Source organism: Mirounga angustirostris, unplaced genomic scaffold (genome assembly GCF_029215605.1).
Source record: "Mirounga angustirostris isolate CCGP_5_RB_7025 unplaced genomic scaffold, mMirAng1.0.hap1 SCAF_10, whole genome shotgun sequence".
NCBI lineage: Eukaryota > Metazoa > Chordata > Mammalia > Carnivora > Phocidae > Mirounga > Mirounga angustirostris.
This window is the reverse complement of record NW_026991718.1, coordinates 58,083,038-58,099,410: the sequence shown is the minus strand read 5'-3', so window position 1 is coordinate 58,099,410 and position 16,373 is coordinate 58,083,038. Positions and strand designations below refer to the sequence as shown.

General features: G+C 35.6%; 2 protein-coding genes across 10 annotated transcripts in view; both read left to right on the top strand.

Moving 5' to 3' along the window:
• EHBP1 (EH domain binding protein 1) overlaps positions 1-16,373 on the top strand; it is a 445,131-nt gene that overhangs the window by 353,749 nt on the left and 75,009 nt on the right. For all 9 annotated transcript variants that reach the window (XM_045884913.2, XM_064572453.1, XM_054509849.2 and 6 more), the window contains one exon: positions 2,881-3,024. In XM_045884913.2, the coding sequence (XP_045740869.1) occupies positions 2,881-3,024 (144 nt within the window). The remainder of the gene's footprint in view (positions 1-2,880; positions 3,025-16,373) is intronic.
• Positions 5,577-8,090, top strand: LOC123851259 (10 kDa heat shock protein, mitochondrial-like). Its single transcript, XM_045884915.3, has one exon. The coding sequence runs from the start codon at positions 6,566-6,568 to the stop codon at positions 6,881-6,883; it is 318 nt and encodes a 105-aa protein (XP_045740871.1). The 5' UTR covers positions 5,577-6,565; the 3' UTR covers positions 6,884-8,090.

Genomic DNA, 16,373 nt, shown 5'->3' with positions numbered 1-16,373 from the left:
CAATTTACATTCCTACCAACAGTGCACAAGGGTTCCCTTTCCTCCAGATCCTCACCAACATTTGTTATTCCTTGTCTTTTTGATAATAGCCATTCTAACAGGTGTGAGGTAATAATTCCTTATGGTTTTAATTTGCATTTCCTTGATAATTAGTGATGTTAAGCATCTTTTCATGTACCTGTGGCCATTTGTATGTCTTTTTGGGGAAAATGTCTATTCAAATCTTCTGCCTGTTTTTTAACTGGATTGCTATTGAGTTGTGTGAGTTCTTTATATATTTTAGATATTAACCCCTTCTCAGATACATGATTTGCAAATATTTTCTCCCATTCAGTAGATTGCCTTTTCATTTTGTGGATGGTTTCCTTCACTCTGCAGAAACTTTTTAGTTTGATGTAGTCCCACTTCTTTATTTTTGCCTTTGTTGCCTTTGCTTTTGATATCAAATCCAAAAAAATAATCACCAAGACCATTGTTAAGGAGCTTACCACCTGTGTTTTCTTCTAGGAGTTTTATGGTTTCAGATTTTATGTTCAAGTCTTTAATTCATTTTGAGTTGATTCTTGTATATAGTGTAAGATAGGCATCCAGTTTCATTCTTTTGCATGTGGCTGCCCAGTTTTCCCAACACCATTTATTGAAGAGACTGTCCATTCCTTATTGTGTATTTTTTGCTCCTTTGTTGTAAATTAATTGACCATATATGCTTGGGTTTATTTCTGTGCTCTCTATTTTGTTCTTTTGATCTATGTGTCTGTCTTTATGCCAGTACCATACTGTTTTGATTACTATAGCTTTGTGATACAGTTTGAAATCAGGGAACATGATGCCTCTGATTATTTTTCTTTTTCTTTTTACTTATGTGTATTTTTTTAATTTTTATAATAAATATGAATTGCATTTATAATCAGAAAAAAGTTTGTTTCTGTGTGCTCTTAAGACCAAAGCAGTCTTTCCCTCTCTATGTAGTTAACTCGAATCCCTAAAGGTCTGTAGACTCACAGAATTTAGAACCAGTAGGACTTTTTTTTTAAGATTTTATTTATTTGAGAGAGAGAGAGCATGAGTGGTGGTGGTAGGGGGAGGGCATAGGGAGAAGGAGAAGCAGACTCCCCTCTGAACAAGGAGCCCAATGCGGGGCTTGATCCCAGGACCCTGGGATCATGACCTGAGCCGAAGGCAGATGCTTAACTGACCGAGCCACCCAGGTGCCCCTAGAGCCAGTAGGATCTTAAAGATGATATACTCTAATCACCAATTTTAGAGCTAGTGGGATTTTAAAAATGATCTCCCCTCATTTCAAATATGAGGCAATTGAGAGGATTTTAAAAACAAAATAATAGTTAACATTTATCTAGTGCTCAGTACATTACTCTGTATCACTTAATCTTTATCCGTGTGAGAGTTGATCTGTTTTTATCCCCATTTTATAGATGAGGAAACTGAGGCTTAGAGGGATTGAGTAACTGTTCCACAATTAGGTGATGTATCTAGTATTTGAACCAAGGTCTGTCTTTCTCCAAGGTTCTTATGTGTCGTGTAATGGAATACAGTAGAGCTTTCTAAGTGACCGTTCAATGTTACATTGCTTATTATTAGTGGAAGAAGGATTAATAGCCTGATGTCTTCACTGCAAATTCAGTGTTCATTTAACTAATCTGGTCTGTTTTAGAGAAAGTGTTGATTTGTAACCAGTTTAAACGCAATGCCCAGTTCTATTCTATTATATCCTATTAACATGACGAAAAATCTATCATTATCACTTATACATTTCAATTATATCTTTTAAGTGAAGAATTTTTGTTTAATCCTCTTAAAACCTTGGGTGATGAAAATGTTCTGGAATTAGATAGTGTTGATGGTTCACAACCTTGTGAATATAGTAAAAACCACTGAACTGTATACTTTAAAAAAATCTTTCCTTGCTTAAGATTGCAGGAGTTTAAAAATAGTTATATTAAAACATAAAAATCTCAGTGAAACCTAAAAATGATGTAATAATTTTTTTACGTTTCACTTTATACCGAAAACTATGTTTACTGTTTATTACCTCTTCCTTGACCATGAATGCTACTTACAGTTGAGCCAAAACTATACAATAATAGGGAAGTAAAAGAAATTAAATATCAGAGTAATAGTAATAGCTGTCTAAAGCCAGAAGTTGGCTACTTTTTGGAAGGAAAAAGGAATTTGAACTATAAACATTATGGATATTTGTGCTTTGAATTAATGTATCATTTAAGAACGCATTTCCATTGCTGGTCATTACCTGTTGTTATCCAAAAATATATTGTAAGATTACAAATTAATCCAAGAAAATACTCTTCCAATTCTGATGTGGTTAATTGTTTTGTTGTAAGGTAAGTGAGCATTGGTGAAAACTAGTTTTATTTTTTTTAAACAAAATATGATAGTTTTGAATTTTCTATAAATGTTAATTGTCAAGGATTTAAAGGATTATTGCCACAGATGTTTAATATCTTTCAGCATACCAATTTGGAAGACACCTTGTTATCAGTCCTATAAAACTATAAGAAATAAAAATTTTTTTAAATGTCTTTCCCAAGTTAGACTGTGATTAGCAAATATGAAGAATGTATATAATATACATATGGACATTGTACTTTATGGGAATATATTCTAATACAAATGGAAATTAAATGTAATCCAGTTTTAGGCAGCAAAGATATATTTCCTGTGTGTCAAGACTTTCTACAGTTTCTAGTCAACATTAATATTTTCTTTAAGTACTCTCATAAAACTACAGTCTTATTCCTGATCTCTATTATTTTGACAGATAATAAAACCATTGATTAATTTATAAATATAGATTATATGGGGGTTTTTTTGAGTTCCTAATTCTGTATTTTTGCTTTTAAGCATCGAATGTTATCAAGACAAGAAGAACTTAAGGAAAGAGCAAGAGTTCTGCTTGAGCAAGCAAGAAGAGATGCAGCTTTAAAGGCAGGGAATAAGCAGAATACCAATGCAGCCACACCACTCTGCAACAGGCAGCTAAGTGATGTAAGGAACATTGGTTAAAAAGCCATAAATTGTTAATTGCAATCATGGGGGTGAGGGGAGTAATTTATTTATACTTTTGCTAAGTCATTTTTTAAAAGTTTTTAATTTCAGTTAGTTAATGTATAGTGTTATATTAGTTTAGGTGTATGATATAGTGATTCAACAATTCTGTACGTCACCCGGTACTCACCACAATGTGTGCCCTCCTTAATCCCCATCACCTATTTCACCCATCCCCCTACCCACCTCCCCTCTGGAAACCGTCAGTTTGTTCTTGCTAAATCATTTTTCCAGAGACTTTGTATATGGGGGGGTAACTTGGTACATTTATTGAGCTGATAAATTCATACATGGAAGAACATGTTGCAATTATTCCTATACAGCAGTGTTAGCTATGAGGAAAAGTAAGATTTTGGAATATAATTTCTACATACACATGAATAATCTATTTTTCTTAATTTACATTTTATAATTTTATTATACTTTGTTTAAGATTGTATTTTAGCTATGGAAGTTAATTTTGTTGGAAATATTAGAATATAATAATGATGCCTACCATTTATTGAATAGCTACCATTTATGCAGGCTCTATAATGGATGTTTTATATAATTTTTATTTTACTTAACCCCATGAAATAGATGTTCAACTACTTTCCAGATAACAAAACTGAGGCTGATAGGTAAGGTAATTTGTACAAAGTTGCAGAGTTAGTAAATGATGAATCCAGGATTTGAACTTGAGCTTTCTCAGACTGTAGAATCAGTGCTCTTTTCTATCATATACTGCCATCCCTATATTAAACCACATTTTTAGAGGTGCCTGGGTGGCTCAGTCAGTTAAGCATCTGCCTTTGGCTCAGGTCATGATCCCAGGGTCCAGGGATTGAGCCCCACATCAGGCTCCTTGCTCAGCTGGGAACCTGCTTCTCCCTCTCCCTCTGCCTGCCGCTCTGCCGCTCACCCTGTTTGTGCTCTCTCCCTCTCTTTCTCTCTGTCAAAATAAATAAATAAAATCTTTAAAAATAAATAAAAATAAAAAATAAAAAAATAAACCACATTTTTATACGTATTTTTGTGTAGTGCTTCACAAATAATAATGAATATATGATAATAGAAGCCCTTAAATTTAAGAAGACAGGAAACTATTCAGGAATCTGAAAACTATGACATCCTGCCTTACCACCAAACTCACATATACAAAACTACATGCTCTTTTTTTTTTTTAATTAAGATTTTATTTTTTCAGAGCAGTTTTAGGTTCACAGCAGAATTGAGGGGAAGGTACAGAGATTTCCTATATGCACCTTGTACCTACACATGCATGGCCTCTCCTCTTAATGACATCCCACACCAGAGTAATACATTTGTTAGAACTGATAAACCTACATTGACACATCATAATCTCCCAAAGTCCATAGCTTACATTATGGTTCCCCTCTTGGTGTTTTACATCCTATGAGTTTGGACAAATGTGTAATGAAATGTATCCATCATTATGGATTTTCTAAGAATTTTCTATTGTACCTGTTCATCCCTTCCATCACTCCCAAGCCCTGCAACCTAATTTTATTGTATCTGTGATTTTGCCTTTTTCAGAATGTCATATAGTTGGAATCATCCAGATTGGCTTCCTTCCCCTAGTAATATGCATTTAAGGTTCTTACATGTTTTTCACAGCTAAAAAGATCATTTCTTTTTAGTACTGGATAATATCCCATTGTCTGGATGTACCACAGTTTATCCATTCACCTAATAAAGGACATCTTGTTTGCTTCCAATTTTGGGCATTTTATGAATAAGGGGCTATAATCATCCAAGTGCAGGTTTTTGTGTGGACTTAAGTTTTTAACTCCTTTGGGTAATTACCAGGGAGCATGATTGCTAGATCTTATTGTAAGAGTATGTTTGCTTTTATTAGAAATTGCTAAACTATCTTCCAAAATCGCTGTCCCATCTTGCATTCCCACCAGTAGTGTGTGAGAATTCTTGTGGTGTTACACATCTTCATCAACGTTGAGTGTTGTCAGTGTTCCAGACTTTGGCCATTCTGATAGGTGTTTGGTGGTATCTCGTTTTAATTTACATTTCCCTAATGACAAATGATGTGGAGCATCTTTTCATATGCATATTTGCAATCTGTAGATCTTCCTTTGGAGAGGTGTCTGTAGGGGCCATTGGCCCCTTTTTAAATAAGGTTGGTGTTTTTCGTTTTTTAAGATTTTATTTATTTGAGAGAGAGAGATAGTAAGAGAGAGAGCACTAGTGGGGAGGGGGCAGCGGGGAGAGGGAGAAACAGACTCCCTGCTGAGCAGGAAGCCCAATGTGGGACTCCATCCCAGGACCCTGGGATCATGACCTGAGCCAAAGGCAGATGCTTAACTGACTGAGCCACCCAGGCACCCCGGTTGGTGGTTTTTTTATTTTGAGTTTCAGTAGTTCTTTATGTATTTTGGCTATAGTCTTTTATCAAATCTCTCTGTTGCAAATTGAGTGTTTGTACTGATGAACATAGAATATCTCTTCATTTATTTAGTTATTCTTTGATTTCCTTATATTCCTCATGCAGATACATATTTTGTTAGATTTCACTAATGCGAATATTTTGTTCTTAATTTCAAATTCCATTTGTTCACTGCTGGTATATAGGAAATCAATTGTCTTTTGTATATTAACCTTGTATCCTACAGCCTTGCTATAATTGCTTATTAGTTCCAAGAGATTCTTTTTTTTCCCAATTCTTTCAGACTTTCTACATAGGTGATCATGTCGTCTGTGATCAGACACTTTTATTTCTTCCTTTCCATGCCTATATTTAAACATTCCTTTCAGATATGAGCTTAATAACCTCTGACCTTGAGCAGTGTTTTTCACACTTCAAGTCTTTACACAATAATATGATATAAAATCAGTTTAGTGGGCTGCAGTAATTATCTTAATGAAAAAGAATAGAATGGAATAAAAATCTCAGAATTCATCATGTATAGTAAGAATAGTATTTTTGTCTGACACTTCCTTTAGTTATGTGGATATATGTGCTTACTCAATCTTGATATAAAACATACTTTTAAGAAAACAAAACAAAAAAACCATATTTTTAAACTGTAGGTCATGATAAAAATGAGAAACCCAAATCTCGTGGGCCATCTTTGAAAAAGTTTTGTAGCCTCTATGCCAACTCTTTCAGTGCCTAGCCATCTGTTATATCATTGATTTGTTGGTCACTTGTCAGATATTTATTGAATGTCTGAACTGAGTATATTCATAGTGACAGAAAAGGCTAAGCTTCTTCCGTCATGGAGTTTACATTATGGTGGGAAGAGACAGATAAATAACTAGAGTGTGAAAACTGTATGGCACAGTAGAGGATAATTTAAATATGTGAGGGCTTGAGTGATTTGAGGAGGGGACATTTGAACTAAGATTTGATGGGTGAAAAGGATCCAGTCAAGTGAAGAACCACAGAAAGAATTACCTCTTTAAAAAGAAAGTTATTGCACGGCGGCAGCTCCAGAGCAGAGTACGAACTGCGGCGGCCGGAGTCATGGCAGGGCAGGCGTTTAGAAAGTTTCTTCCCCTCTTTGACCGAGTTTTAGTTGAAAGGAGTGCAGCTGAAACTGTAACCATAGGAGGTATTATGCTTCCAGAAAAATCTCAAGAAAAAGTGTCGCAAGCAACAGTAGTAGCTGTTGGATCAAGCTCTAAAGGAAAGGGTGGAGAGATTCAACCAGTTAGTTCAGTTAGTGTGGAAGTTGGAGATAAAGTTCTTCTCCCAGAATATGGAGGCACCAAAGTAGTTCTAGATGATAAGGATTATTTCTTATTTAGAGATGGTGACATTATCGGAAAGTATGTGGACTGAAATCATTATTAAAATGGCATGGAAGTGAAGCTGCCCATTCCAGTGAAGTTGTGAAATCTTTCATCATGTAAATAATTTTCATGTCTCTCTTTTATAATAAACTAATGGTATCCAAAAAAAATAAAAAAGGAAAAGAAAAAAAGTGGGGCGCCTGGGTGGCTCAGTCGTTAAGCGTGGGATTGAGCCCCATGTTGGGCTCCCTGCTCGGCGGGAAGCCTGCTTCTCCCTCTCCCACTCGCCCCTGCTGTGTGCCCTCTCTCACTGTGTCTCTCTCTGTCAAATAAATAAATAAAATCTTAAAAAAAAAAATATTTGTTGAAAGTTTGAACCAAATGAAAAACTAAACACCACCTTTTAAAAAAGTCCGGGTACTTGAATTCTAAGCCTCATTTGTCACTGTCTGCGACTCCTGGTAAATTTAAACATTCTTTCCTAATTCATTTTCATAATCTATACAAAAGATAAAAGAATAGTATCTATTTCTACTTCACAAGGATGTCAGAAAAATAAGGGAGAAGGAAATATAACACAATGCTTTAAAAACAAAATCTCTGAAATCAAAATGTCTAGGTGCAATTCTTGGCTCTGTTACCTATTAGCTGTGTGACCATGGGCAATTCATTAATTTGTCAGTTTTCTCAACTGTAAAATAGGGGTGATAATACTTAACTCATACAATAATTATGGAGAGTAAATGAAGAAAATCCATGTTAAATCACTTAGAATCCTGCTTGATAAGCAGTAAATGCTCAATAAACATTCAATGATAATTACTTACATATGTAAAATTCACACATAGGTAAAGTAACTGGTTTTAAAAATCTACTTGGCAGACAGATCATTTAAATCTCAAGTATTCTGAATTTAAAATCAATACACTGGAACAAGATAGAGCTATATACATTCTCCATAATTTTTAGAGCCTAAAATAATTAGGAAACAAAGTTTATCACAAATAAAATACAGCATCAACAAAATAACTTTTTTTTTAAGAGAGGGAGAGAGAGAATCTTCAGCAGGCTCCACACCCAGCACTGAGCCCAACACTGGGCTCGATCTCACGACCCTGAGATTGTGACCTAAGATGAAATCAAGAGTCTGATGCTTAACCAACTGAACCACCCAGGCGTCCCCAAAATAACTTTCTTTTTATTTATTTATTTTTAAAGATTTTATTTATTTATTTGACACAGAGAGACACAGAGAGAGAGGGAACACAAGCAGAGGGAGAGGGAGAGGCAGAGGGAGAAGCAGGCTTCCCACCGAGCAGGGAGCCCGATGTGGGGCTCGGTCCCAGGATTCTGGGATCATGACCTAAGCCGAAGGCAGACGCTTAACGACTGAGCCACCCAGGCACCCCTCAACAAATATTTTATTAGTCATCCCTTCTGTTTAAGGCACTTTGTATTTTTTAAATAAAACTTAAACTTTTATCTAAATTATATTAGTGTGAATTCAACATCAGAAGTTACTTACTAAAACATCTCTCTAAGATTTTATTTTTACGTAATATCTACACCCAACGTGGGGTTCAGACTCAAAACCCTGGGATCAAGAGTCGCGTGCTCTACTGACTGAGCCAGACAGGTGCCCCAAAACATCTCTTATTCTATGTTGTGACATCTTACCATATCTGTAAAATATGTAACTTGGATTTTAAGAAACATGATGGCGGTGACATTTTATTGATGACTCTTTTATACCGCTGGTTGCATGTAACTTGCCACACTTTTCTGGAAAGCAGTTAGACTTCATCAAGAAATGTTCGTTCCCCTTTACCCAGTAATTCTATTAACAAAGATCTGTATGCAGGTTTTCATCAAAATGTTATTTGTAATAGCAAAAACTACAAAATGGTAATTGTGCAAAATAGAGGAATGAGCAAATAAATTATATCATAAATATACTTGTTATGTAGCCCTTAAAACTTATCTATACAATGATGTCTTGAAAGAATATTGAAAGGACATAGGAGAATGTTCACAATGTCCTTTTGTATAAAAAGAAGGATATAAAATATATATGGCATATAAACTCCATTTTGAAATGATAGAGACTGTTTTTTTTTTAAATACATTGAAAAAGACAGAGAGGAAAATCATCAAAATAGTAGCAATATTTATCTCTAAGTTTTATGGGTTTTTTTCCCTTTATTCATTCTGTTTTAAAAATATGACATGTTAAGATAAATATTTTAAACTAGGGAAATTTTTGGTATCCAAAATAAATATTTTTAGCACGTTGTTTTCTTAGTGTACCCAAAAAAACTTGACTTCAGTCTCTCTAAGATAACATGTGTATGTGTGTGTGTTAAGGAGAGAGACGTGGTAAGAACTCTTCACTTCTACAGTTGATGATACTAGCTTGTGCCTAAGTGTGGAATAAATGGCATATTTAATAATAGCAGTCCTATTCACACTGAGAAGACATGAAATTCTCAGTGACTACTGTTTGTAATTGATGAGTAATAATCATGGTATCTCGGGTGCCTGGGTGGCTCAGTCATTAAGCGTCTGCCTTCGGCTCAGGTCATGATCCCAGGGTCCTGGGATCAAGCCCCGCATTGGGCTCCCTGCTCGGCGGGAAGCCTGCTTTCCCTCTCTCACTCCCCCTGTTTGTGTCCCCTCTCTCGCTGTCTCTCTTGCTGTCAAATAAATAAATAAAATCTTTAAAAAATAAAAATAAAAAAATAATCATGGTATCTCATAAAATATCTCGTTGTTTCTTGGACTGCCACCAATGTGACTTGGGTTGGTCTCGTATTCATTTGTTGTTATAGTTGTTTTTCCCAGAAAGAGCAGCTCCATGCTGCATGGCTAGCTGGTCACTTTGTTGCATTTGTTTCCCACTTACCCAAAGTTGTATCCTACTGCAAATGAAACCATGCTTTAAACAGTCCCAAAGATACTTTCTTTACCCTTCCTCTTTCAGGTTATCTTTTGCTGCATAAAAAAAATCACCTTACTGGCATGAAACAGCCATTGGTTATGCTCACAGATTCTGTGATCTAGGCATTAGGATAGGATACTGTGGGAATGGCTTATTTCTGTTCCACGACATCTGGGACTGGGTTTTGGCCAGGACCTCTGCTAGACCATCATTTGGAATACCTACACATAGCCTCTCCATATGGTCCCTCCACTTGGGCTAGTTTGGGCTTCCTCACAGCATGGTGGCTGAGTCTATGAGCAAATGTCCCAAGAGAGTAAAGGAGACATGTATGGCATTCTTATGATCTAGCTTTAAAAGTCATGTTGCATCACTTTGCTATACTGGTGGCCTAAGCAGACAGAAAGCTCCAGCCAGGTTTAAGGAGCAGAGACATAGACCCCACACCACTGAATGAGAGGTGTAGGAAGAGCATGTGGCATAGGAGATACTGTTGCAACCGCTTCTCCGTCATAGTTTAAACTCCGTTAGGGGTGCCTGGGTGGCTCAGTCAATTAAAGATCCGACTCTTGATTTCAGCTCAGGTCATGATCTCAGGGTCATGAGATTGAGCCCAGCATTGGACTCCTCTCTCCCTTTCCCTGTCCAACCCCTCCCCCCAAAATAAAATAAAATAAAATAAAATAAAATAAAATAAAATAAAAAATAAACTCAGTTTTAAAACTTTCTTGTGCGTTCTACTGTAGCTTATTTTTCAGATAAGTCAAGCCCTGTATAGATGTGTTAATGAAGAGCATCAGTTTAATGAACTAAATGTTATATTCTATGACTATTGTTCTAGTTTTGACACTTGATACTCTGTGGGGTTTATAGCTTATATTAATGAAATGATGTAAGAAGGAGAATATAAAATGGCAGATCAGTTCAGTTGCACAAATACAGAAGTTAGACCTTCCTGTTGCTTTTTAAATTTTCAGTTTAGTATGCAGTTTGATATCGGGTTGATATTTTTTCCAAGGACATGATAGTTTTCTTAATTTGATCATTTTCTTTTTTTTTTAAGATTTTATTTATTTGACAGAGAGAGACACAATGAGAGAGGGAACACAAGCAGGGGGAGTGGGAGAGGGAGAAGCAGGCTTCCCGCTGAGCCTAACGCAGGGCTTGATTCTAGGACCCCAGGATCATGACCTGAGCTGAAGGCAGACGCTTAACGACTGAGCCACCCAGGCACCCCAAACCCACTCATTTCTGATAGCTCTTGTACGTACAGATTAGAATTATTTAGCAATACTGTCCATATTTTGGAAAACTAGTATAGCCAACTTGGGACACAAAAGGAAAAGGGAAAATGCCCAATTTTGGAGCATTGAATGTGAATTAAGTGATACTAAAACTGGAAAATGCTTAATTTCTCTAAATCTGTTTTTCCATTTATAAAATGGAAGCAAAATTCTTTTTTTTCGTTGTGTGACATTCAAATTAATAGGTGTCCATGGTGAAGGGAGTAAGGGAACCATGACTAATGCCATTCCCACTTCAGTGTCAGCATCTCTTTCACTCTGAAGAGATCAAAAGACTTCTGGTAACTAAAAAGAAGGTCTAACTAAAAAAAAAAAAAAAAAAAGCTGGCATCTAATTTAGTGAACTGATTGCTACTATTTTCACTTGTTTGTGCACTTTAATTTGTGCCTTAATTTACAGTGCTCTTATTTTAAATTTTATTGTAAATTATCTTACCCATCATAATGTAGGCTACTGTACTCAAAGTCAAGTTGCTGGAGGGGAGAGAGATACCTGCTGCTACCCACTGCTTTTTGTGTTCTTAGTTTACCTGAGAATTTCCATGAGTTTAAAAAAGAAAAATTGGTACCCAGGAGTGACCTTAAGTATTGAATAAATGAGACATTGACCTTAAATCTTTAAGAGTTCACTGAAGAGCTTACTGTTCCATACTCAAGATTGACTCCACGCTGATTTAGGACTTTGTCAGCAAATTCTATCTTTTCTCCTTCTGAACTCTGCTTCTTCTTTTTTTTTTTTTTAAGAGAAAGAGAGCGTGAGCAAGTGGGGGGAGGGAGAGAGAATCTTAAACAGGCTCCAGACCCAGCACCGAGCCCAACGTGGGGCTTGATCTCATGACCCTGAGATCATGACCTGAGCTGAAATCAAGAGTTAGATGCTTAACCGACTGAGCCACCCAGGTGCCCCTCAACTCATTTCTATAAAATTAACCTAGGACCCTCTGATGCACACCAAGAAGAATGAGAAGAGCTATTTTAATAATTGATGTTGGAGTACTTGAGGCATATAGTGCATGGGACAGTGTCCATGTACGGAGTATAGGTTTACTTCCTTTTAAGACTTTTGTGTCTAGTTCTGGGCTGAGAGAAAGTGAGAATTTACAGAGGATTCAGAGAAATAAAGGATTGGAAGCAAATATCTACATATATGGAAAGACAGGCTTATAAAATATAAAGAAGAGAAAACCGGGAAATAGTGTAAGTACTAATTTGAGTATATGAAAGCTCAAAATCTTTCTGGTAACTACTTGCACTTACCAAGAGAATAAACTTCCCAACTTCGCAGCATGCCCTTATACCAAGGTCCTTGCAAATCCTGTTCCCTCCCTTTCTATCCTTATCTCTCTCCTCTCTCTCATTATTCACTCCACATTCGAGCTCTACTAAGTTGCTTACCGAGAGAATGTGGCATACTCTTCAATTCCTGTGTCAAGCATTGGCTGTTCTCTCTCTCTCTGAAATGCCCCTCTTTCCTTGTTAGTTTCCACTGAAATACCTCTTCTAGGAGTATCTGTGTCATGACTCCTAACAGTAAAGCTAATTCTCCTTCCTGTATCTTTTTCTAATATGCTGTACATATCTCTCCCATTGCATTTATCCCAGTTACCTAATTACACATCTTTCTCCCACTCAGCTGTGAGCTGTTCAAAGTACAAGAACCCGGTATTCCCATCACCAAGTTTTAAGTAAATGTTTATTCAATGAATAAATGAAGGGAATAATGACAGGCTATTTTTTCATATTTTCTCAGTGTCAACTAATAAAAACATGAGCTTAAACATGAAAAATTTGGGTTACTATAGGGAGTTTCTTGGTAGTAAAGGTTTGTAAACAAGGAAGATATCTGTCTGAAAGTCTTTAAAGCAGAATTGATTATCACTGAGCAGAAAAAGTTGAAGTGTCCGTTCCCATTTCTTGAGTCAGTTACAGAGATGACATTGGCCACCTTGGGACTTAAGGTTCCATGTATCATCCTTTTCTTCCTTTCTTGAATCCTACGTTGTGATACCTTTCTTTGTTGTTATGATGTGTACGCACCAAATCCGTACACACACCTGTCCTTCCCATGTGCTGGGACCTCTGATTAGAGTTCAGCTCCCAACTCTGCCTTGAAGTACACCACTCTACCAACATGCTCTCTTGTATAAATTAGTATAGCTTTAGGCTGGAGGGCTGGGAAGCAATTTCTAAGACACTGAAAACAACTCTTGGTAATATTATCTGATGGATCCTTGTGTACAGACTCTACTTAAGTTATCCTCAGGAAGGATTCAAGCTGTAACTTATTTTAAAAGGCAACTCACAAACATAGGTATTATAAACCTTTTAATTTTTCTTAATTTTTGTCAAGACCCATATTGCATTTTTTTTAAGGTTTTTTTATTTATTCATTCAAGACACAGAGATACAGAGAGAGAGAGAGAGAGAGAGAGAATATGAGCAGGGGGAGAAGCAGAGGGAGGGGGGAGAAGCAGGCCCCCCGCTGAGCAGGAAGCCCGATGTGGGGCTCGATCCCAGGACCCTGGGATCATGACCTGAGCCGAAGGCAGACGCTTAACCAGCTGAGCCACCCAAGCGCCCCCCGTATTGCATGTTTTAATGAGAACTTGCTAAGCTAGCACATATTGCATTTAGATCTCTTTTAGTAGTTTATATGATTCATTTGTGTGTCTGTGCCTTTAGATGTTCATTTAACCTGTCTCAGGTGTTTCCTGAAATTATTTTTCTTATGGAAAACAGATTTCATTGCTCTGAATCACTGTAATTTGTGGTTTTTTGCTTCCTATTCTTATTCTGTGAAGATTTTCATATGTTACATTTTATTAGCGCAAATTTTAGGTATGATATTTGTTTTGTTCATAGTTTTCCACATACACTTTTTTAAAATAATTTTTTTCAAAGTACAACTCGAGTTTGACAAGTTCAACAGTCTAGCCATTATATAATCCAAAGGAGCCTCCTTCATTAAATAGTATATTTAAACACACACTCTGAGAAAAATATAATAGTTTTTTTCAAGAAAAAAAAATTCCTTTTTATTATTTTTCATTACTCATTTTCTCCAAACACTCTCTTTCTAAGAAATGCACAAAAAGACTTTAACAATCTATTTCAGACTCTTTTGCTTATTACTTTGCATTAGAGTATAATTGCTTTTTAAAAAAAAAATTAATAAATCCATTACTTTTAATAATGCTCATGTAATTATATAGATCACTGAAGGAGATGTTTGCAGTTACTTGCTAAAGTTTAGGATCAATACACTCCAAGAATAAGGGATGAGAGTCCTGCTGCCCACAGTCCTTAAAATTGTCAGTTATTTGTGAAGCCCTTTGAACATATCAGAAGAATGATGCCATATAAGTTTAATTATTACTTTTATGTTTTTAAGAATAAAATCTATTTTATAAGTAGAAAGTCTAAAAAGAATTGGGGTAATTCTTTATAAATATGTTTGTTTTTAGTTTTTTCAGCTGTAAATTATATAGCATAAAAAAATGGTTTGCAGATACTTGTTGGTACCCAGAAGTTTTTTTTTTAAAAGAAAGATCAGAAAAGAATGAAAACATTATAAAACAGACTTAAAGTTTTTTCCTCAATTTTAATCTGCAAGGATAATGAGTGACTCATTATAGTCAGTTGGGGTAGGAGCCCATCCTCATGTAATAGGATCAAACGGCAAAATATTAGCAAGTCCTAGAAGGTTTGCAGTATCCATCTTTAAAAGTTTGCGGGAATATTTGAATCCTCTAAATAAAACTACCAGTAATAAAAAAAAAAATACAGTGACCTTTTTTTTTTCCTGCTGGTCTTTGGTAATGAATCCAAGTCTTATTTGGTGAGAACCAGAAGAATGTAAGCTGCTCTTCTGCAAATTAAACCTTTAACAGGTATTTTGTTGCTGGGAAGAGGTAGGACATCAACCTTGTACTTTTGATGTTAATTGGAAAATATTGATTTAAATGGGACTAGTCTGTCATGCTGATAACTGTAGCAGATTTGGATAAGATCACTAGATCTTTTCCAGATAATAAAATAAGCAGTTAACATCCAATTGGTAAAAAACACTAACCATCATTTTGTTAATTCCTGAAGATAGAAACTTTTTGCATAGTTTTTATGTTTATGTGTATCCTAAGTATGTACCATCATAAAAATACATATGACATAAGATTGTATTCTATGTTTATGAACACTGACTATGTTACAATGAAATGGCTAGCCTCTAGGAATTAAGCTTGAAAATTAAGGTCAGGCTAAAATTTTTATTTTTCCAAATTACACATGTTATCAATTCTATTACTAGGAAGAAGTAGGTTAACTTTGCATTTGTAAATTTAAAAGAAGAACATCAGATATTATAAAAAGAAATCTAAAACCTTTAATAGTATATGGAGTGAGAACTTTGTTTTATTTAGGGATTTTCATTCTCTATATAAACTGGAATGTCTATACCCAGGGCACTAAGATGAAAATGTATTCCTTGTTTCTTACTCCAACACAATTGACAGAAGATTTAATGTACATAATCCGTTTCAGACCAGTAAGACACTTTAAATGTATAGCTAATCTTTTTTACAGTTGCATTTTATAGGAGAAGAATGCCAGTGTACTTCTATGTTCAGCATAAATGCCTCTGTACAAGGCAGTGGTTTTTATTCATTATGATTTAAATAATAGTTTATCTATTATGTCTAAATTTAAGTTGAAGTCTGCTACCTTAACAATGGCTACTAGACTTCTTAGAAAACATATTGTTAGCTTCCTAGCATATCTTCAAAGTGACACAAAACACCATCATTGTTAGGAGGGAAAAAAACTCAAGCATCTTTTCTATTATGTGGGCAAAACCCCCTAGCCTTAAAAGTCTTATTTATTTGAGATTGCTGTGAATTCATGAAGCTAAGGCTAGATGTCTTAGCATCAGGAACACTCCTTTCATGAGACTATTAATGGCCATAGATATTTTCCATGCGGCTGTTCAGTGCAGTGTTGAACATCCCAGGATGATATCACCATTACTAAGAGCTGTATTTTATATTGCCTATTCTGTTATTGCTCAGCATGCACGAGGGTAGAGTTAAATCTTTATTCATTTCATTTTTTAATGTTTCTTTTGTTCTCCTTATCATGTTCTGGCTTTCCCAAGGATATATGCCTTGAACGAAAAGTCACATGTGCATTACTAATTGTATGCTATTGTATTTACAGTTCCTAGTGGTGGCACTGTGAAGCTACTAATTCCTTTGCTTCACTTGATGTAAAATAATCTGAGTGTCTTTGATAGCAGTGAAACA

Coding starts and splice junctions, on each gene's coding strand:
- LOC123851259 (XM_045884915.3), top strand. CDS start 6,566: ATGGCAGGGCAGGCGTTTAGAAAGTTTCTTCCCCTCTTTGACCGAGTT.